This window comes from Lethenteron reissneri, unplaced genomic scaffold (assembly GCF_015708825.2).
Source record: "Lethenteron reissneri isolate LAM-NWPU_2019-01 unplaced genomic scaffold, ASM1570882v1 scaffold_1246, whole genome shotgun sequence".
Taxonomy (NCBI): Eukaryota; Metazoa; Chordata; class Hyperoartia; order Petromyzontiformes; family Petromyzontidae; genus Lethenteron; species Lethenteron reissneri.
The window spans coordinates 10,001-31,196 of record NW_026890944.1 but is presented as its reverse complement, the minus strand read 5'-3'; the positions used below and the strand labels follow the sequence as shown (position 1 = coordinate 31,196).

The window sequence follows — 21,196 nt, the reverse complement described above, 5'->3', positions numbered from 1 at the left end:
CCTCCTACACATTCCACAAGTAGTGACTAATCCCATATCTGAATTTCCTATAAATATACTACATTCCTCTGTTGATATGTGAGTCCCTTTGTCAAGGCGCTCTTCCTCCTCTAACCCAGCTTAAATATACGCTGCCAAGCTTAGTGGTGTTCATTCAGACGCTGTCTTTCCGGCTGCAACACGATAACGGAAGTCTGTTGATGTTGCTTGTGAGGTTCTCCTCGTGAGAACACGCTGCTCCGTGGAGGATGAGAGAGAGACCATTTGACGGGGTATGCCGATAGCATAAAAATGAGATGCGACGGACGGAGCAAATCTGAGATCAGATTTGAAATCGGCACCCTGAATTTAGTCCAGAACAGCTGCAAAAGTCCAGGCCAGAACTACATGTTGTTGTTTTGTTTTGTTGACCAGTGTGATATAATTTGCGTATTATATCGTGAACAACTTCTAAATCAAAGAGCGCTCGCACAGCTGCGTGGGTCTCACCCGGTGAGATAAAGATGTGGAGGAGTTTGTTTCAAACGGCAGTCGCTTGTCAACGCTCTCGTGCCCCACGTTAGAGATTGGATGACACGGAGAAATGTCGGCCACAATCGGCAATTCTCCAAGTGACAATCCAGCCCTTTGCGGGGTTTGACCACGATCTGTCGTGTTGCTTCTTGACGTCGCCAATGCCGCTCACTGCTGCTGTTGTTGTTGTTGTTGCAGGTTGCAGAGAACCACAGCTCACACCCAGAGCGTACACATATCGGGGGTTTGTTTGATTTAAAAAAAATGTTGTTGGGTCTGAAGAAACGTTACGTTAAGGACTGCATGTGGGTTTCGATTTAAAGATTCTTTCGTGACTGCAGGGATTCATCTTCTTGGTTCTTTCGGTAAAGTCACGTAGAAGGAAAATAATAAAATAATAAAAACATAATAAAATACAATTCTCACCACGTTTCGGCCACAACGCAAGCAGCCGTCCTCAGGTGAAGAACAGGTCTGTCGGAAAGACAGCGTCTGTCTTTCCGACAGACCTGTTCTTCACCACAACGCAAGCAGCCGTCCTCAGGTGAAGAACAGGTCTGTCGGAAAGACAGCGTCTGTCTTTCCGACAGACCTGTTCTTCACCACAACGCAAGCAGCCGTCCTCAGGTGAAGAACAGGTCTGTCGGAAAGACAGCGTCTGTCTTTCCGACAGACCTGTTCTTCACCACAACGCAAGCAGCCGTCCTCAGGTGAAGAACAGGTCTGTCGGAAAGACAGCGTCTGTCTTTCCGACAGACCTGTTCTTCACCACAACGCAAGCAGCCGTCCTCAGGTGAAGAACAGGTCTGTCAGAAAGACAGCGTCTGAATGAACACCACCAAGCTTGGCAGCAATATACACAGCAATATACGCTGCCAAACCTGGTGGTGTTTCATTCAGACGCTGTCTTTCCGACAGACCTGTTCTTCACCTGAGGACGGCTGCTTGCGTTGTGGCCGAAACGTCGTGAGAATTGTATTTTATTATGTTTTATTATTTCCCTTCTACGTGACTTTACCGGAAGAACCAAAAAGTCTGCATGTGGGTTTTGTTAATTGATACGCGATTCTTGCAATGTTTATGGTGTGTACACAAGGTACACACCGCGTTTGGTTGAACACTTTAGACGTTTATAATTTTAAAGAAAGTTTTTTACTTTAGTCTAATGGATGAAGGCAAAACATGTCTGTTAAGTCGGACTTTAAATTGTTTCCTGAAATGGGTGCTTTTGTGCGACCGGTCTTAATCTGAAATGAGCATGGACATGACAATTTAATTGAGTTGTGTTTGTATTTCACAAGGCAGCATTAAATGTTGCGGAATTTATATTGGCGCATTGGCCGTGGTGAAGTGTCTGGCGAAGATTAAAGTTGACCGGCTGTTGGCTTTAGAACATTGCTTCTTTGAATTTACTGCGTTGCTTTAGATTGCTAGTGTGTGTAGTGTGTGTACTGTGTGTGTAGTGTGTGTGTAGTGTGTGTGTACTGTGTGTGTACTGTGTGTGTACTCTGTGTGTGTACTCTGTGTGTACACTGTGTGTGTACTGTGTGTGTGTGTACTGTGTGTGTGTACTGTGTGTGTGTAGTGTGTGTGTAGTGTGTGTGTACTGTGTGTGTGTACTCTGTGTGTGTGTAGTGTGTGTGTAGTGTGTGTGTAGTGTGTGTGTACTGTGTGTGTGTACTCTGTGTGTGTGTACTGTGTGTGTGTACTGTGTGTGTGTACTGTGTTAATTTGTGTCTGACCAGCTAGTTGTGCCTCTGGCTTGTTCCATCTGGCCCGGCCCTCTAGCTGCTACCGTAGGCGCACACCAGCTCAACATCCCTGGTGAGTCGCTACAGTCAGCAGCTGCCAACGCCGAACCCCGGGCGGCGGATAACTAACCCGGCAAACTCGGCTAGTCTGAGCCTGGGCGTGTGGAACCCCTGGTGGAGGAAATTCCACCAAAACGGGTCTTTGGACCTTCCACAGTTCCACTGCAACCAGGACCATCTCCAGTCGTCTTGACTACGTCTCGCCACTGGGTACAGATGCGGCTGGTCGAGAGAGTGAGGTTGACGCTGCGCAAATCACCCTCACTTCAATCCAAGTTCTCTGCGCAAGTCATAGCACTTTATTTACCATCGTCATTATAGTGTATAGTTATAGTAGTGTAGTGTATAGTAGTGTAGTGTATAGTGTAGTGTATAGTAGTGTATAGTGTATAGTAGTGTATAGTAGTGTAGTGTATAGTAGTGTATAGTAGTGTATAGTGTAGTGTATAGTAGTGTATAGTAGTGTAGTGTATAGTGTAGTGTATAGTAGTGTAGTGTATAGTAGTGTAGTGTATAGTGGTGTAGTGTATAGTAGTGTAGTGTATAGTAGTGTAGTGTATAGTAGTGTAGTGTATAGTGTAGTGTATAATAGTGTAGTGTATAGTAGTGTAGAGTATAGTAGTGTAGTGTATAGTAGTGTATAGTGTAGTGTATAGTAGTGTAGTGTATAGTAGTGTAGTGTATAGTAGTGTATTGTAGTGTAGTGTATAGTAGTGTAGTGTATAGTGGTGTAGTGTATAGTAGTGTAGTGTATAGTGGTGTAGTGTATAGTATAGTGTATAGTAGTGGTGTATAGTAGTGTAGTGTACAGTGTATAGTAGTGTAGTGTATAGTAGTGTAGTGTATAGTAGTGTAGTGTATAGTAGTGCAGTGTATAGTGTATAGTAGTGTAGTGTATAGTAGTGTAGTGTATAGTAGTGTAGATTTGTTTCTTGAAATAATTCCCGACGCCCCCCCGAGCTCACAGCCTCTCACGGCCGCGTGCGTGCCTCCCAGTGTGCACCACCAAACGTATTCGGTTAGACCCCCTCCCTAGCTAGACTCACTCCCCGTGAGTCACCGAATGCCGCTGAAGGTGGCGACGCAAAGCAAACCCGTTGCCGCACACTGCGCACACGTACGGCCTCTCCCCCGTGTGCTTCCTTGCGTGCACGTGCAAGCTGTCCACCTGCGTGAACCCCTGCCCGCACTCGTCGCACACGTACGTTCTCTCGCCCGCGTGCGTCCTGGCGTGCCTCTTCATGTCGGAGCAGCCGGGAAAACTCTTCCCGCAATCCTCGCAAACGTACGGCCTCTCGTCCGTGTGCGACCTCACTCGCAGGTTCAAGTTGCAGGCCTGCGCGGAGCCCTTCCCGTACTCCTCGCAAACGTACGACCTCTCGTCCGTGTGCGACCTCACTCGCAGGTTCAAGTTGCAGGCCTGCGCGGAGCCCTTCCCGTACTCCTCGCAAACGTACGGCCTCTCGTTCGTGTGCGACCTCACTCGCAGGTTCAAGTTGCAGGCCTGCGCGGAGCCCTTCCCGTACTCCTCGCAAACGTACGGCCTCTCGTTCGTGTGCGACCTCACTCGCAGGTTCAAGTTGAAGTCGTGCGCAAAGCCCTTGCCGCACTCGGCGTACACGTACTGCTTCTCGCCCGTGTGCGTCTCGAAGTGGGGAAAGCCGCACGCGTGCCGCCTGTCACCGGCGGTGCTTGCTGTCTTCTTGTCTCCTGCAAAGGTACGGACGGGCGGGGAGGACGGTGTGGTGGGAGCATTGTACAACAGGCGTCAGGGTCGGGATCGAACCCAGGACCTCCTGTATACCAGGCGAGGTAGTCAACGTCTCATAGCCACCGTGATGATGATGAGAGATCGAACCCACGACCTCCTGTATACCAGGCGAGGTAGTCAACGTCTGCTATACACCGTGGTGCCACCGTGCTCACCAGCATCGATGTCTTGCAGGCTCTCCGTAGAGTCTGGCCGCTTCCCAAGCGCTGCATTATCTTCCATTTCTTGCTTGACGAATCTGGCGGGGGGAATGCAAAGAAAAACAACGACAATGAACGTAGACAACCAAATAGATAAATAATAAATATATAAATGTTGCGCCGTCGTTAAACCCGCCACCACCCGACACAGCCATTTAGTAAGGTTTAGTACAACAGGAACAGACCGTGCCAATTCATTACGCAGTACGGCACTACTGTGGAGTGTATAGTGTAGTGTATAGTTTATCCACCGGCTGTAGTAGTAGCTATCCAAACTCTATAATAGTACTAACTTCACAGCGTGTAGTGGTGAGGCTTAGTCCCGTGCAGAGCCCCTAGCCTCGCCTAGATTGCCCAGCTGGCCGAGGTGGCACCTTTGCAGGCTGAGGCTGGGCTGCTACCCCCCCACCACCACCATCCCCCCACCTGCTTTACAATAATATAATCCAAGGACTATAATAGTAGTATCTACCGACCAGAGGTCACAAACGGGTTTTGATTCCTTACCCGTACCCGGTCGCACCAAGGTCGCAAACGGGTACCCGTACCCGTACCCGGCCGGGTACGGGTAGGGTACGGGTATCGGGTACCTGATTGCGACCTCTGGGATGAAGCCATGTTGCAGGCGCCAGTGGGTTGATTCTAGGAACTTGAATTGTGAGAAGAGACAAGACGTTGGGAAATGAGTGACAAACAGTTACTCACCAATGACTCACGGTCTACCCGTACCCGGCCGCACCAGGGTCGCAAACGGCTACCCGTACCCGTACGGGTAGCCGGGTATCGGGTAGGGTACGGGTATCGGGTACTCGGTTGCGACCTCTGCTACCGACCCTATAGTAGTAAGTGCTGCACACATTGGGGAGAAGAGGACATCACACTGAAGAATTCACCTCATAATTCCGCCCCACCGATCACACTGAAGAATTCACCTCAGCGGTGGCGACTTTCTCGCGCATGCGCAGATGCGTGGCCTGGAACCACCCTGTGCTAATGAAAGGGAATACATTGTTAATTTAACCACTTTAAACTTGACAGATGTGAAATACGAATAGCGCTTTTCCGTCGCGGGGCATACGGTGTGGTATCTGTGTACTTTTTCGATGCGTAAAACCCCACAGTTTGTAAGTGAAACACGTCACAAGGTACCCGCGCAAACAGGCAGACAGACACACAGACGAAAGATGACTTTCATAGGTAGTGTATAGTGTAGTGTATAGTGTAGTGTATAGTGTAGTGTAGTGTATAGTGTAGTGTGTAGTGTAGTGTGTAGTAGTGTATAGTGTAGTGTATAGTGTAGTAGTGTATAGTGTAGTGTATAGTAGTGTATAGTGTAGTGTGTAGTAGTGTATAGTGTAGTGTGTAGTAGTGTATAGTGTAGTGTATAGTGTAGTGTATAGTGTAGTGTATAGTGTAGTGTAGTGTATAGTGTAGTGTATAGTGTAGTGTATAGTAGTGTATAGTGTAGTGTGTAGTAGTGTATAGTGTAGTGTATAGTGTAGTGTATAGTGTAGTGTAGTGTATAGTGTAGTGTATAGTGTAGTGTATAGTGTAGTGTATAGTGTAGTGTGTAGTAGTGTATAGTGTAGTGTATAGTGTAGTATATAGTGTAGTGTATAGTGTAGTGTGTAGTAGTGTATAGTGTAGTGTATAGTGTAGTGTATAGTGTATAGTGTAGTGTATAGTGTAGTGTATAGTGTAGTGTATAGTGTAGTGCAAGGCCGTAGCCATGGAGACAACATTGGGGGGGCCAGATTTTCCAGGTGTCTGGGGTCCCCTCCCCAGAAAAAATATCTAAATTTGAAAACTAATTTCCTGCCATTTCCTGCCTAAAACATTTACAAATTCACCAACACATGGGATGGACTTTTTATAATTATATTTTTTTACAATAAAGTCTAATAGTGTATTGTATTACATTGCTCTGTTTTAACTTTTTTTTAACCATTTCTGGCTTTATTGTATGTAATGTTTGAGATTACGGATTAATAAAGTACAACCACAATCATATCAACAGAAATCTATGCGTTGATTTACATGAAGGCAAGTCCAGATATTGTGACCAAGGTTTAGCAAATTGTTGTTTTTATTTACAAAGCATTAAAATTACTTAATTTTTAAAAAATAAATATATAATATAATAACGTCCTTGACGTATAAACTCCTCACGTGATCTTACTAGCTCTACTACCCGGCCGCCTTTGTCTCCCCAGTGGCGATGTTCACACACCACACCAGCTGAGGCGACCTAGGGGAGGCCCGGGACCGGTTCAAATAATCAGTGGAGCTGGTGCCAGGCTACGTGCACCTAGAGCCACCATCGCCTCTGATTGGACGGCGCCTTCCAGCAGCGAGCGCTTCTATTGGCTTAGCCACTCAGACCGCGTTGTCATCGATTCGATTCTTGAACAAAACGCAACTCGATTCAACCGCTGTAAAAGAAAGGGGCGTTGGGAATCGATGATCGATTCTATAATCGTTTGTTATTGCAGTCCCAGATTGGAGAGAATCGATTTGGTGATAAGCCGCACATCGATTCTGGAGTCGGGAAGGATTCGAAATTCCGCCATCGCGTTTGAGGTGAAATTTTCATTAAAATATTCTTTTGATATTTCCGTATTTAATGTACTTCAACAATAAAACTGCAGAGATTCATATTCTTAAAGCCACGTAGAAAGGAAATAATTAAAATAAAGCAATAAAATAATTTTATTATAATAGTTAAATTATTGTATTATGTTAAATTTGTATTTTATCATTTCCCTTCTACGTGACTTTACCGAAAAAATCAACAATATGGGAGTTTTATTTTCTTGGTTCTGTCGGTAAAGTCACGTAGAAGGGAAATAATACAAATTAAACAATACAATTGCTTTATTATTATAATAAAATATTTAGAATACAATTATTGTATAATGTTTAATTTTCATTAGTTTATTACTTCCTTTCTACGCGACTTTACCGAGAGAACCAATAAATCGGGAGTTTTATTGTTGAGTTTGGTAATTTGTGCTTTAACATATTTCCTCAAAATCGCCTCCCGCCTTGGAGACAAACAGGTTTGGGTGTTTCCCCTCCCACGTGACGCGCAGTTTGTTTCCCGCCAAATCTTTTCGGCTCCTCCCCCTCGCCCGCCCCCATTTGAGGGGGGGGGGGGTGAAGGCGGTTGCCATGGATTTTTGATGCGGTTGCCATGGATTTTTGATGCGGTTCCCATGGATTTTTGATGCGGTTGCCATGGATTTTTGATGCGGTTGCCATGGATTGTTGATGCGGTTGCCATGGTTTTTTGATGATAAATGATTTGCATGTGCAGTGTTGAGTCTATGGTGCAGTGTTGAGTTTATGGTGCAGTGTTGAGCCTATGGGCAGTGTTGAGTCTATGGGCAGTGTTGAGTCTATGGTGCAGTGTTGAGTCTATGGTGCAGTGTTGAGTCTATGGTGCAGTGTTGAGTCTATGGGCAGTGTTGAGTCTATGGTGCAGTGTTGAGTCTATGTGCAGTTTGAGTCTATGGTGCAGTGTGAGTCTATGGTGCAGTGTGAGTCTATGGTGCAGTGTTGAGTCTATGGGCAGTGTTGAGTCTATGGTGCAGTGTTGAGTCTATGGCAGTGTTGAGTCTATGGTGCAGTGTTGAGTCTATGGGCAGTGTTGAGTCTATGGTGCAGTGTTGAGTCTATGGTGCAGTGTTGAGTCTATGGGCAGTGTTGAGTCTATGGTGCAGTGTTGAGTCTATGGCAGTGTTGAGTCTATGGTGCAGTGTTGAGTCTATGGTGCAGTGTTGAGTCTATGGTGCAGTGTTGAGTCTATGGGCAGTGTTGAGTCTATGGTGCAGTGTTGAGTCTATGGTGCAGTGTTGAGTCTATGGTGCAGTGTTGAGTCTATGGGCAGTGTTGAGTCTATGGTGCAGTGTTGAGTCTATGGTGCAGTGTTGAGTCTATGGTGCAGTGTTGAGTCTATGGTGCAGTGTTGAGTCTATGGTGCAGTGTTGAGTCTATGGTGCAGTGTTGAGTCTATGGGCAGTGTTGAGTCTATGGTGCAGTGTTGAGTCTATGGTGCAGTGTTGAGTCTATGGTGCAGTGTTGAGTCTATGGTGCAGTGTTGAGTCTATGGTGCAGTGTTGAGTCTATGGTGCAGTGTTGAGTCTATGGTGCAGTGTTGAGTCTATGGTGCAGTGTTGAGTCTATGGTGCAGTGTTGAGTCTATGGTGCAGTGTTGAGTCTATGGTGCAGTGTTGAGTCTATGGTGCAGTGTTGAGTCTATGGGCAGTGTTGAGTCTATGGGCAGTGTTGAGTCTATGGTGCAGTGTTGAGTCTAGTGTGAGTCTATGTGCAGTGCTTGAGTCTATGGTGCAGTGCTTGAGTCTATGGTGCAGTGTTGAGTCTATGGTGCAGTGTGAGTCTATGGTGCAGTGTTGAGTCCTATGGTGCAGTGTTGAGTCTATGGTGCAGTGTTGAGTCTATGGGCAGTGTTGAGTCTATGTGGCAGTGTTGAGTCTATGGTGCAGTGGTGAGGTCAATGGGCAGTGTTGAGTCTATGGTGCAGTGTTGAGTCTATGGTGCAGTGTTGGCAGTCCTATGGTGCAGTGTTGAGTCTATGGTGCAGTGTTGAGTCTATGGGGCAGTGTTGAGTCTATGGCAGTGTTTGAGTCCTATGGTGCAGTGTTGAGTCTATGGTGCAGTGTTGATTCTATGGTGCAGTGTTGAGTCTATGGGCAGTGTTGAGTCTATGGTGCAGTGTTGAGTCTATGGGGCAGTGTTGAGTCTTATGGTGCAGTGTTGAGTCTATGGGCAGTGTTGGTCTATGGTGCAGTGTTGAGTCTATGTGGCAGTGTTGAGTCTATGGGCAGTGTTGAGTCTATGGGCAGTGTTGAGTCTATGTGCAGTGTTGAGTCTATGGGCAGTGTTGAGTCTATGGGCAGTGTTGAGTCTATGGGTGCAGTGTTGAGTCTATGGGCAGTGTTGAGTCTATGGTGCAGTGTGAGTCTATGGTGCAGTGTTGAGTCTATGGTGCAGTGTTGAGTCTATGGTGCAGTGTTGAGTCTATGGTGCAGTGTTGAGTCTATGGTGCAGTGTTGAGTCTATGGTGCAGTGTTGAGTCTATGGCAGTGTTGAGTCTATGGTGCAGTGTTGAGTCTATGGGCAGTGTTGAGTCTATGGTGCAGTGTTGAGTCTATGGTGCAGTGTTGAGTCTATGGTGCAGTGTTGAGTCTATGGTGCAGTGTTGAGTCTATTGGCAGTGTTGAGTCTATTGGCAGTGTTGAGTCAATGGTGCAGTGTTGAGTCTATGGTGCAGTGTTGAGTCTATGGTGCAGTGTTGAGTCATGTGCAGTGTTAGTCTATGGTCAGTGTTGAGTCTATGGTGCAGTGTGAGTCTATGGGTGTCATGGTGAGTGTTGAGTCTATGGTGCAGTGTGAGTCTATGGTGCTGTGAGTCTATGCAGTGTTGAGTCTATGGTGCAGTGTTGAGTCTATGGTGCAGTGTGAGTCTATGGTGCAGTGTTGAGTTATGGTGTGTCAGGTGTTAGTCATGGGCAGTGTTGAGTCTATGGTGCAGTGTTGAGTCTATGTGCAGTGTTGAGTCTATGGTGCAGTGTTGAGTCTATGGTGCAGTGTTGAGTCATGGTGCAGTAGTCTGAGTCTATGGCAGTGTTGAGTCTATGGGCAGTGTTGATCTATGGGCAGTGTTGAGTCTATGGTGCAGTGCTTGAGTCTATGGGCAGTGTTGAGTCTATGGCAGTGTTGAGTCTATGGGCAGTGTTGAGTCTATGGTGCAGTGTTGAGTCTATGGTGCAGTGCTGAGTCTATGGGCAGTGTTGAGTCTATGGGCAGTGTTGAGTCTATGGTGCAGTGTTGAGTCTATGGCAGTGTTGAGTCTATGGGCAGTGTTGAGTCTATGGGCATGTTGATCTATGGGGCAGTGTTGAGTCTATGCATGTTGAGTCTATGGTGCAGTGTTGAGTCTATGGGCAGTGTTGAGTCTATGGTGCAGTGTTGAGTCTATGGGCAGTGTTGAGTCTATGGTGCAGTGTTGAGTCTATGGTGCAGTGTTGAGTCTATGGTGCAGTGTTGAGTTTATGGTGCAGTGTTGAGTCTATGGTGCAGTGTTGAGTCTATGGGCAGTGTTGAGTCTATGGTGCAGTGTTGAGTCTATGGGCAGTGTTGAGTCTATGGTGCAGTGTTGAGTCTATGGTGCAGTGTGTTGATCTATGGTGCAGTGTGAGTCTATGGTGCAGTGTTGAGTCTATGGTCAGTGTTGAGTCATGTGCAGTGTTGAGTCTATGGGCAGTGTTGAGTCTATGGTGCAGTGTTTAGTCTATGGCAGTGTTGAGTCTATGGTGCAGTGTTGAGTCTATGGTGCAGTGTTGAGTCTATGGTGCAGTGTTGAGTCTATGGGCAGTGTTGAGTCTATGGTGCAGTGTTGAGTCTATGGTGCAGTGTTGAGTCTATGGTGCAGTGTTGAGTCTATGGTGCAGTGTTGAGTCTATGGTGCAGTGTTGAGTCTATGGTGCAGTGTTGAGTTATGGGCAGTGTTGAGTCTATGGTGCAGTGTTGAGTCTATGGGCAGTGTTGGTCTATGTGCAGTGTTTGAGTCTATGGGCAGTGTTGGTCTATGGTGCAGTGTTGAGTCTAGGTGCAGTGTTGAGGTCTATGGTGCAGTGTTGAGTCTATGGTGCAGTGTTGAGTCTATGGTGCAGGTTGAGTCTATGGGCAGTGTTGAGTCTATGGTGCAGTGTGTAGTCTATGGTGCAGTGTTGAGTCTATGGTGCCAGTGTTGAGTCTATGGTGCAGTGTTGAGTCTATGGTGCAGTGTGAGTCTAGGTGTTGCATTTGGTTGCAGTGTTGAGTCTATGGCCGTGTGAGTCTATGGTGCAGTGTTGAGTCTATGGGCAGTGTGAGTCCTATGGTGCAGTGTTGAGTCTATGGGCAGTGTTGAGTCTATGGTGCAGTGTTGAGTCTATGGTGCAGTGTGAGTCTATGGTGCAGTGTTGAGTCTATGGTGCAGTGTCTGAGATTCTATGGTGCAGTGTTGAGTCTATGGTGCAGTGTTGAGTCTATGGTGCAGTGTTGAGTCTATGGTGCAGTGTTGCGTCTATGGTGCGTGTCTGAGTCTATGGTGCAGTGTTGAGTCTATGCAGTGTGAGTCTATGGGCAGTGTTGAGTCTATGGTGCAGTGTGAGTCTATGGTGCGTGTTGAGTCTATGGTGCAGTGTGAGTCTATGGTGCAGTGTTGAGTCTATGGTGCAGTGTTGAGTCTATGGGCAGTGTTGAGTCTATGGTGCAGTGTTGAGTCTATGGTGCAGTGTTGAGTCTATGGTGCAGTGTTGAGTCTATGGTGCAGTGTTGAGTCTATGGGCAGTGTTGAGTCTATGGTGCAGTGTTGAGTCTATGGTGCAGTGTTGAGTCTATGGTGCAGTGTTGAGTCTATGGTGCAGTGTTGAGTCTATGGTGCAGTGTTGAGTCTATGGTGGAGTGTTGAGTCTATGGTGCAGTGCTGAGTCTATGGTGCAGTGCTGAGTCTATGGTGCAGTGTTGAGTCTATGGTGCAGTGTTGAGTCTATGGTGCAGTGCTGAGTCTATGGTGCAGTGTTGAGCCTATGGTGCAGTGTTGAGTCTATGGTGCAGTGTTGAGTCTTATGAAGCAATAATCTTTAAAATCAGAAAGTCCGGGTGGACCATTGCAAAGCGTTCACAACACTCTCCCCTCACAGTTGCGCATTTCTCGCTCAGCGATGTCGCACGCCTCAGACCCTCCCAGGATGTTCCAAATTCTCCGCTACGCGGTGCCGCCGCCTCCGGCTCAGGAGACGCGCCTCGAAGCCTCTGGGCCGCTGCCCGAGACCTCCGCCTGCCCTGTGGTGGCCACCGGCGGTGACGGATACGGTGACAGTGACGGTGACGGCGGCAGCGGTGACGGCCCCGGTAACGTCCCGACGCTTGTACGCAAGGTGAGTGTTTCTCGACTCGTGTTCAACTGGAATATCTTCTTGGTTCTTTCGGTAAAGTCACGTAGAAAGGAAGTAATAAAATTAAAATGAAACAATTCTCACGACGTTTCGGCCACAACGCAAGCAGCCGTCCTCAGGTTAAAACCACCTGAGGGCGGCTGCTTGCGTTGTGGCCGAAACGTCGTGAGAATTATATTATTATGTTTTATTTTTATTATTTTATTATCTCCCTTCTACGTGGTGACTTTACCGAAAGAACCAAGAAGATGAATCCCTGCAGTCACGAAAGCTTTACATCGACATTCAACTGGAATGATTTCTCGTTGCTTACCGTACAAAGGGGCCCGTGCGAGGTGCGACGGACGTAGCCGCGTCTCTCTTCAGAAGCGACTCTCTTCCCGTCACCGGAGTGGGCTCGCCGCCGTGTGGACGTTCACGTTGGCCAAGTGACTCTTGTTCAACACGGGTCACCTTCATTTCACATGTGGAGGGATCATCAGGCGGGGCCCGGAGAGAAATCCACACGGCCATCGGGGGAGAGAGAGAGAGACACAAACTCCAAATATAGAGCGGGTGTCAGGGTCCTGTAGACCAGGCGAGGTAGTTAACATCTCCTAGCCACCGTGATGATGATGATGAGAGAGACGCAAACTCCAAATATACAGCAGCAGGCGTCAGGGTCAGGATCGAACCCACGACCTCCTGCGTACCAGGCGAGGTCGTTAACATCTCCTAGCCACCGTGATGATGATGATGAGAGAGACGCAAACTCCAAATATACAGCAGGTGTCAGGGTCAGGATCGAATCCACGACCTCCTGTACACCAGGCGAGGTCGTTAACATCTCCTAGCCACCGTGATGATGATGATGAGAGAGAGACGCAAACTCCAAATATACAGCAGCAGGCGTCGTCAGGGTCGGGATCGAACCCACGACCTCCTACGTACCAGGCGAGGTAGTTAACATCTATCCACCGTGATGATGATGAGAAAGACACGCAAACTCCAAATATACAGCAGGCGTCAAGGTCAGGATCGAACCCACAACCTCCTGCGTACCAGGCGAGGTAGTTAGCATCTCCTAGCCACCGTGATGATGATGAGAGAGACGCAAACTCCAAATATACAGCAGGCATCGTTAGGGTCGGGATCGAACCCACGACCTCCTGCGTACCAGGCGAGGTAGTTAACATCTCCTAGCCACCGTGATGATGATGAGAGAGAGACGCAAACTCCAAATATACAGCAGGTGTCAGGGTCAGGATCGAATCCACGACCTCCTGTACACCAGGCGAGGTCGTTAACATCTCCTAGCCACCGTGATGATGATGAGAGACGCAAACTCCAAATATACAGCAGGCGTCAGGGTCAGGATAGAACCCACGACCTCCTGCGTACCAGGCGAGGTAGTTAACATCTCTTAGCCACAGTGATGGACAACAAGGTCGTGATGTTTTTAATGCGCTTGATCGTTGTCCGTGTAACTCGCCGTCGCGTCCACTCTGCGTGACGCCGGCGATTTGTAACCGACGAGATGTTTGTTCAATTGTTTTCGTTCAGGTTCGGCAAAGGAGACGGATGTCGCTGCACAGGAACGAGCGCGGTAAGGTGCCGGGTTGTTTATATTCTTGTTCGCACCTCCCCTCTCTAGCAGCACAAGCAGCTGCACGAGTAGCAGCTACGGGCCTCACACTTTCAAGGGCTCCGCGCTAAACGGTTTCAAGCTATCAATTCCCGTTCAGTGATTCTATTACTCAGTTTAACACGTAGGCTTTCGCGACCAATGTTATTCATAATCAACGTTTTTGGGTTTAGATCGCGTTTATTTATAAATGTGTCGTAACCCTCCACCACCCGACACGGCCAATCAGTAAAAATGTGTCACGTTGACAAAGACAAATAGTTCACTGCTTTAGCCCACCGGTGTGTTGAAGCCACAACATTTACAATTTGAGTACGACGTTTCGCTGGTAATTGCAACCAGCATCATCGGGCAATTCGCCAGAACACACCGGTGGGCTAAAGCAGTGAACTATTTGTCTTTGTCAACGTGACACATTTTTACTGATTGGCCGTGTCGGGTGGTGGAGGGTTACGACACATTCTATTACTATAGTACTATACCGCCTTATTGGTTCTTTCGGTAAAGTCACGTAGAAGGGAAATAATAAAATAATAAAAATAAAACATTTAATAATTCTCACGACGTTTCGGCCACGACGCAAGCAGCCGTCCTCAGGTGAAGAACAGGTCTGTCGGAAAGACAGCGTCCGAATGAAACGCCGCCAGGCTTGGCAGCGTATATTTAAGCTGCTGGGTTGGAGGGGGAAGGGCGCCTTGACAAAACATGTTGCATATCAAGAGGAATTTAGCATATTTATGGGAAATACAGATATGGGATTAGTCACTACTTGTGGAATGTGTAGGAGGTGGGCGGGGGGTTTCCCTTCTACGAAAGAACCAAGAAGATGAATCTCTGCAGTCACGAAAGCTTTAAATGGATACAATACCGCCTGCAACTCTTACGAACGACCGGGTGTTTGAGGCGGCGCGAAAGACGCTCAGCACACACGCGCGCACACACACACACGCGCACAAACACACACACGCACACACACGCACACACACACGCGCACACACGCGCACACACACACACGCGCACACACACACACACGCACACACACGCACACACACACGCGCACACACGCGCACACACACACACGCGCACACACACACACGCACATACACACGCGCACACACGCGCACACACACACGCACACACACACACGCACACACACACGCACACACACACGCGCACACACGCGCACACACACACGCACACACACACGCGGCGCACACACACGCGCACACACACACACGCGCACACACGCGCACACACACGCACACGCGCACACACGCGCGCACGCACACACACGCACACACACGCACACACGTGAACACACACACACACGCGCACACACGCACACACACACACACGTGCACACACACACGTGCACACGCACACACACACAGACACGCACACACGTGCACACACACACGTACACACACACGCGTGTCACGGTTCAGCTTTCCCCTTCCCCGACCGACCGTCCTCACGGCACGGAGCGTGCTCCGGACAGGCTTCCCGGCGGCGGTCTTGCCGGCGCCGCTTGCCGCCCCCCTCGCCGCGGCGTCACGGACGCAGCGCCGGCGTGGCGGCCGCTACCAGCCCGGACGTCCACGCGGGGTGAGCCAACGCCTCCAGCGACGGGCGCCAGCTCATCTACGCGTCTCTGTGCGAGTCTGTGTGTGTGTGTCGATCACCGTCACCCACCAGCTCATCTACGTGTCTCTGTGCGAGTCTCTGTGCGCGTGTCGATCACTGTCACCCACCGTGCTAATCTACGTGTCTCTGTGCGAGTCTCTGTGTGCGTGTCGATCACCGTCACCCACCAGCTCGTCTACGCGTCTCTGTGCGAGTCTCTGTGTGTGTGTCGGTCACCGTCACCCACCAGCTCATCTACGTGTCTCTGTGCGAGTCTCTGTGTGTGCGTGTCGATCACCGTCACCCACCAGCTCATCTACGCGTCTCTGTGCGAGTCTCTGTGTGTGTGTCGGTCACCGTCACCCACCAGCTCATCTACGTGTCTCTGTGCGAGTCTCTGTGTGTGTGTGTCGGTCACCGTCACCCACCAGCTCGTCTACGCGTCTCTGTGCGAGTCTCTGTGTGTGTGTCGATCACCGTCACCCACCAGCTCATCTACGTGTCTCTGTGCGAGTCTCTGTGTGCGTGTCGATCACCGTCACCCACCGTGCTACTCTACGTGTCTCTGTGCGAGTCTCTGTGTGTGCGTGTCGATCACCGTCACCCACCAGCTCATCTACGTGTCTCTGTGCGAGTCTGTGTGCGTGTGTCGATCACCGTCACCCACCGTGGTCATCTACGTGTCTTTGTGCGAGTCTCTGTGTGCGTGTGTCGATCACCGTCACCCACCAGCTCATCTACGCGTCTCTGTGCAAGTCTCTGTGTGTGTGTCGATCACCGTCACCCACCAGCTCATCTACGCGTCTCTGTGCGAGTCTCTGTGTGCGTGTCGATCACCGTCACCCACCGTGCTCATCTACGTGTCTCTGTGCGAGTCTCTGTGTGTGTGTCGGTCACCGTCACCCACCAGCTCATCTACGTGTCTCTGTGCGAGTCTCTGTGTGTGTGTGTCGATCACCGTCACCCACCGAGCTCATCTACGTGTCTCTGTGCGAGTCTCTGTGTGTGTGTGTCGATCACCGTCACCCACCAGCTCATCTACGTGTCTCTGTGCGAGTCTCTGCGTGTGTGTGTCGGTCACCGTCACCCACCGGCTCATCTACGTGTCTCTGTGCGAGTCTCTATCTGTGTGTGTCGGTCACCTCACCCACCGGCTCATCTACGTGTCTCTGTGCGAGTCTCTGTGTGCGTGTCGATCACCGTCACCCACCGGCTCATCTACGTGTCTCTGTGCGAGTCTCTGTGTGTGTGTGTCGATCACCGTCACCCACCGTGCTACTCTACGTGTCTCTGTGCGAGTCTCTGTGTGTGTGTGTCGCTCACCGTCACCCACCGAGCTCATCTACGTGTCTCTGTGCAAGTCTCTGTGTGTGTGTGTCGGTCACCGTCACCCACCAGCTCATCTACGCGTCTCTGTGCAAGTCTCTGTGTGTGTGTCGATCACCGTCACCCACCAGCTCATCTACGTGTCTCTGTGCAAGTCTCTGTGTGTGTGTCGATCACCGTCACCCACCAGCTCATCTACGTGTCTCTGTGCGAGTCTCTGTGTGCGTGTCGATCACCGTCACCCACCAGCTCATCTACGTGTCTCTGTGCGAGTCTCTGTGTGCGTGTCGATCACCGTCACCCACCAGCTCATCTACGTATCTCTGTGCGAGTCTCTGTGTGCGTGTCGATCACCGTCACCCACCGTGCTACTCTACGTGTCTCTGTGCGAGTCTCTGTGTGTGTGTCGATCACCGTCACCCACCAGCTCATCTACGTATCTCTGTGCGAGTCTCTGTGTGCGTGTCGATCACCGTCACCCACCGTGCTACTCTACGTGTCTCTGTGCAAGTCTCTGTGTGTGCGTGTCGATCACCGTCACCCACCGTGCTACTCTACGTGTCTCTGTGCGAGTCTCTGTGTGCGTGTGTCGATCACCGTCACCCACCGGCTCATCTACGTGTCTCTGTGCGAGTCTCTGTGTGCGTGTCGATCACCGTCACCCACCGTGCTACTCTACGTGTCTCTGTGCGAGTCTCTGTGTGCGTGTCGATCACCGTCACCGACCAGCTCATCTACGTGTCTCTGTGCGAGTCTCTGTGTGTGTGTCGATCACCGTCACCCACCAGTTCATCTACGTGTCTCTGTGCAAGTCTCTGTGTGTGTGTCGATCACCGTCACCCACCAGCTCGTCTACGTGTCTCTGTGCGAGTCTCTGTGTGCGTGTCGATCACCGTCACCCACCGTGCTACTCTACGTGTCTCTGTGCGAGTCTCTGTCTGTGTGTGTCGGTCACCTCACCCACCGTGCTAATCTACGTGTCTCTGTGTGTGTAGAACTACTTTAGCTCCTCACGTAGCCCAGCGCGCTAATCTACGTGTCTCTGTGTGTAGCCCACCGCACTAATCTACGTGTCTCTGTGTGTGTAGAACTACTTTAGCTCCTCACGTAGCCCAGCGCGCTACTCTACGTGTCTCTGTGTGTGTAGAACTACTTTAGCTCCTCACGTAGCCCAGCGCGCTACTCTACGTGTCTCTGTGTGTGTAGAACTACTTTAGCTCCTCACGTAGCCCAGCGCGCTAATCTACGTGTCTCTGTGTGTCTAGAACTACTTTAGCTCCGACGTGCCGAGTCCGCCGCGCCCGGAGGCGGTGCTTGCGAAGGGCAGCTTCGCGCCGCCCACAGAGTCGCTGCGTCCGACGCTTGAGGAGCCGCACCGTCCCCGCCTGGTGGAACAAGCAGCCGCAGCGCCGGCAGCAGCCAGCGCCACCCCCTCGGGGGGCCCTAGGGGGGGTGGGGCTCGGGGCTCGGGGCCAGCTACACGGACTCGCTCCCACGACGCTGCACTCCGCTAGCCGGGCGGCTCTCGCGCTCCCCTCACCGTCTTCTGCTTTGTCGCTAGTGACGCGTTGTGAGGTGCACGGTCTCACACTCACCTCGTTGTGTTGTTCACAGAGGGTCGACTTTGCCGCTAGTGACGCGTTGTGAGGTGCACGGTCTCACTCACCTTGTTGTGTTGTTCACAGAGGGTCGACTTTGTCACTAGTGGCGCGTTGTGAGGTGCACAGTCTCACACTCACCTCGTTGTGTTGTTCACAGAGGGTCGACTTTGCCGCTAGTGACGCGTTGTGAGGTGCACGGTCTCACTCACCTTGTTGTGTTGTTCACAGAGGGTCGACTTTGCCGCTAGTGACGCGTTGTGAGGTGCACGGTCTCACTCACCTTGTTGTGTTGTTCACAGAGGGTCGACTTTGTCACTAGTGGCGCGTTGTGAGGTGCACAGGCTCACACTCACCTCGTTGTGTTGTTCACAGAGGGTCGACTTTGTCGCTAGTGACGCGTTGTGAGGTGCTCGGTCTCACTCACCTTGTTGTGTTGTTCACAGAGGGTCGACTTTGTCGCTAGTGACGCGTTGTGAGGTGCACGGTCTCACTCACCTTGTTGTGTTGTTCACAGAGGGTCGACTTTGTCGCTAGTGACGCGTTGTGAGGTGCACAGTCTCACTCACCTTGTTGTGTTGTGACAGAGGGTCGACTTTGTCGCTAGTGGCGCGTTGTGAGGTGCACGGTCTCACTCACCTTGTTGTGTTGTTGACAGAGGGTCGACTTTGCCGCTAGTGACGCGTTGTGAGGTGCTCGGTCTCACTCACCTTGTTGTGTTGTTCACAGAGGGTCGACTTTGCCGCTAGTGACGCGTTGTGAGGTGCTCGGTCTCACTCACCTTGTTGTGTTGTTCAGAGGGTCGACTTTGCCGCTAGTGACGCGTTGTGAGGTGCTCAGTCACACTCACCTCGTTGTGTTGTTCACAGAGGGTCGACTTTGCCGCTAGTGGCTCGTGCGTTGCGGGGTTGAGGCACTAACGCGTGGGTGGGTGGAGGAGGAAACGGGTTCTCTAGTTTGCTGCGTTGATGGTGTCGGCCAGTGACTCCACAACAACCATCAGATGTGTCACCTTCCCCTGGTTGGTTGCATTGGACATTCCACTTGATTGGCTGTGAGATGTACAGCAAGAGAAACAGTCGAAGCGGATTGTGACCTCACCTCTCGGTGACTCCAGCTCCGTCGTTGAACCCAAAGTGTTCGCGATGTTCGCCTGCGATGAGACGCCATAAATGACGTCACGAGATTTTGGAAGATTTTTGACCCCCACTCCCCCCCCACTTTGTCACACGGCGTCACAAAAAGTCCGCCCCCCCTAAACAAAACATGCTTCAAATCGCTTTAAACGATTGTCATTGTGGTGCGTATTCAGTGTGGCGCTGCACTCTGATGTTGTAGGAGAAAACATTTAATAAAAAGTCTGTTTAGTTAAGTAGAACGTGTCGTCCGTATTTATTTGAAGTCGCGCATTTTGATGTGACGTCACATTCCTCCCCCCCCCCCCTCGTCACACATCGTCACACATGTCTGACCCCCCCCCCTCGTCACACATCGTCACAAATGTCTGACCCCCCCCCCCCCTTCGTCACACATCGTCACACATGTCTGACCCCCCCCCCCTCGTCACACATCGTCACACGAAATGAGTGACAAACGGTGACTCACCAGTGACTCACGGCCTACCCGTACCCGGCCGCACCAGGGTCGCAAACGGGTACCCGGCTACCCTTACCCGGTCGGGTACGGGTAGCTGGCTATCGGGTAGGGTACGGGTATCGGGTAGGGTACGGGTATCGGGTAGGGTACGGGCATCGGGTATCGGGTAGAGTACGGGTATCGGGTAGGGTACGGGTATCGGGTATGGTATCGGGTAGGGTACGAGTATCGGGTAGAGTACGGGTATCGGGTAGGGTACGGGTATCGGGTAGGGTATCAGGTAGGGTACGGGTATCAGGTAGGGTATCAGGTAGGGTACGGGTATCGGGTAGAGTACGGGTATCGGGTACCCGGTTGCGACCTCTGCGTAGCGTGGGGTAGATGGGCGTTCAACAGCCCCAAGTGCAGCTCGTGTTGAGTTGAGTTGGTGAACAGCGTTGCTCCCACTGCGTCTGTGACCCAGTTGGACTCACTACGGGTGTCACGTGAAACAACGTGATCTAAACAAAAGCAACAAAACTGCAGGAACATTGTTCCTGCAGCACGGCGGCGAGAGAACGGCGCAGATGTTTTAAGAGACTCAACGTGTCACATTTATTGCAGATAGCTTCACATCAATCACTCAGTCTCGGTCAACACTCACCGTTATTGATCAATTTCAATGTTTTCCTGCGTGGCTTAGACATTATAATAAAATAAAATAATTATTTTTCAACAATTCTCTTATTTCTATTATCTATATTATTTATGTAATACTTGTTTTTTCCCGAAAGAGTTTCAAATAATCCTTTTCTCAGACCATGAGAATGACTTGTTGTTGAGGTGACTGCGAGTATCCAGCTATATGTTCACACAGCTCCTTGCCATGATACTACTACTACTCAGATTTGTGTTCCATGATAAGTGAAGATTACGTTTAAAAATCACGACTTACTTGCACGCACTTTATGTCGGTAACGCTAAACACACAAACATTATTCATCAACGATCAAAACTACTGTCTGATGTTGTGACTTAAAAGTGTTTTACAAAAATTCAGACAATTTAAAACAACACGTCACCACAATTCCTTGGCTGTATGTTTTGTTTCTGTGTAAGCAGATTTCTGCGGGAAGACTTCAAGTCAAATTGTGTAAACGCACACAGCAACACGTACCCCACGACTATTGT

General features: G+C 50.0%; 3 protein-coding genes across 4 annotated transcripts in view; 1 reads left to right on the top strand and 2 right to left on the bottom strand.

The window, feature by feature from the left end:
* Positions 1-3,366: 3,366 nt before the first annotated feature.
* On the bottom strand, positions 3,367-5,193 carry LOC133361818 (zinc finger protein 239-like). The gene is made up of 3 exons (XM_061580810.1): positions 5,189-5,193; positions 4,251-4,333; positions 3,367-4,034 (listed from the first exon to the last, which is right to left on the bottom strand). The coding sequence occupies exons 1-3, from the start codon at positions 5,191-5,193 to the stop codon at positions 3,367-3,369; spliced, it is 756 nt and encodes a 251-aa protein (XP_061436794.1).
* A 6,346-nt stretch (positions 5,194-11,539) lies between these two features.
* Positions 11,540-19,769, top strand: LOC133361820 (uncharacterized). 2 transcript variants are annotated; one of them, XM_061580813.1, is made up of 4 exons: positions 11,540-12,241; positions 13,802-13,844; positions 15,382-15,488; positions 18,098-19,769. In XM_061580813.1, exons 1-4 carry the CDS (start codon positions 12,026-12,028, stop codon positions 18,344-18,346), a joined length of 615 nt encoding a protein of 204 aa, XP_061436797.1. In that variant the 5' UTR covers positions 11,540-12,025; the 3' UTR covers positions 18,347-19,769. The 2 variants fall into 2 exon arrangements, with proteins under 2 accessions (XP_061436797.1, XP_061436796.1); XM_061580812.1 differs by having other exon boundaries at positions 15,329-15,488.
* A 901-nt stretch (positions 19,770-20,670) lies between these two features.
* LOC133361821 (anti-apoptotic protein NR13-like) overlaps positions 20,671-21,196 on the bottom strand; it is a 5,069-nt gene continuing 4,543 nt past the window's right edge. Inside the window, exon 2 of the mRNA XM_061580814.1 lies at positions 20,671-21,196. This exon is cut by the window's right edge and continues 484 nt beyond it. The gene's annotated coding sequence lies outside the window, so the exon portion shown is untranslated.

Excerpts from the sequence above, each read along its gene's own strand:
- LOC133361818 (XM_061580810.1), bottom strand. Across the intron at positions 4,035-4,250 it reads CCTGCAAGACATCGATGCTG|GAGACAAGAAGACAGCAAGC; the intron begins GTGAGCACGGTG and ends GTACCTTTGCAG.
- LOC133361820 (XM_061580812.1), top strand. The coding sequence starts at position 12,026 with ATGTCGCACGCCTCAGACCCTCCCAGGATGTTCCAAATTCTCCGCTAC. Across the intron at positions 12,242-13,801 it reads TCCCGACGCTTGTACGCAAG|GTTCGGCAAAGGAGACGGAT; the intron begins GTGAGTGTTTCT and ends GTTTTCGTTCAG. Across the intron at positions 13,845-15,328 it reads GCTGCACAGGAACGAGCGCG|CTTTCCCCTTCCCCGACCGA; the intron begins GTAAGGTGCCGG and ends GTCACGGTTCAG.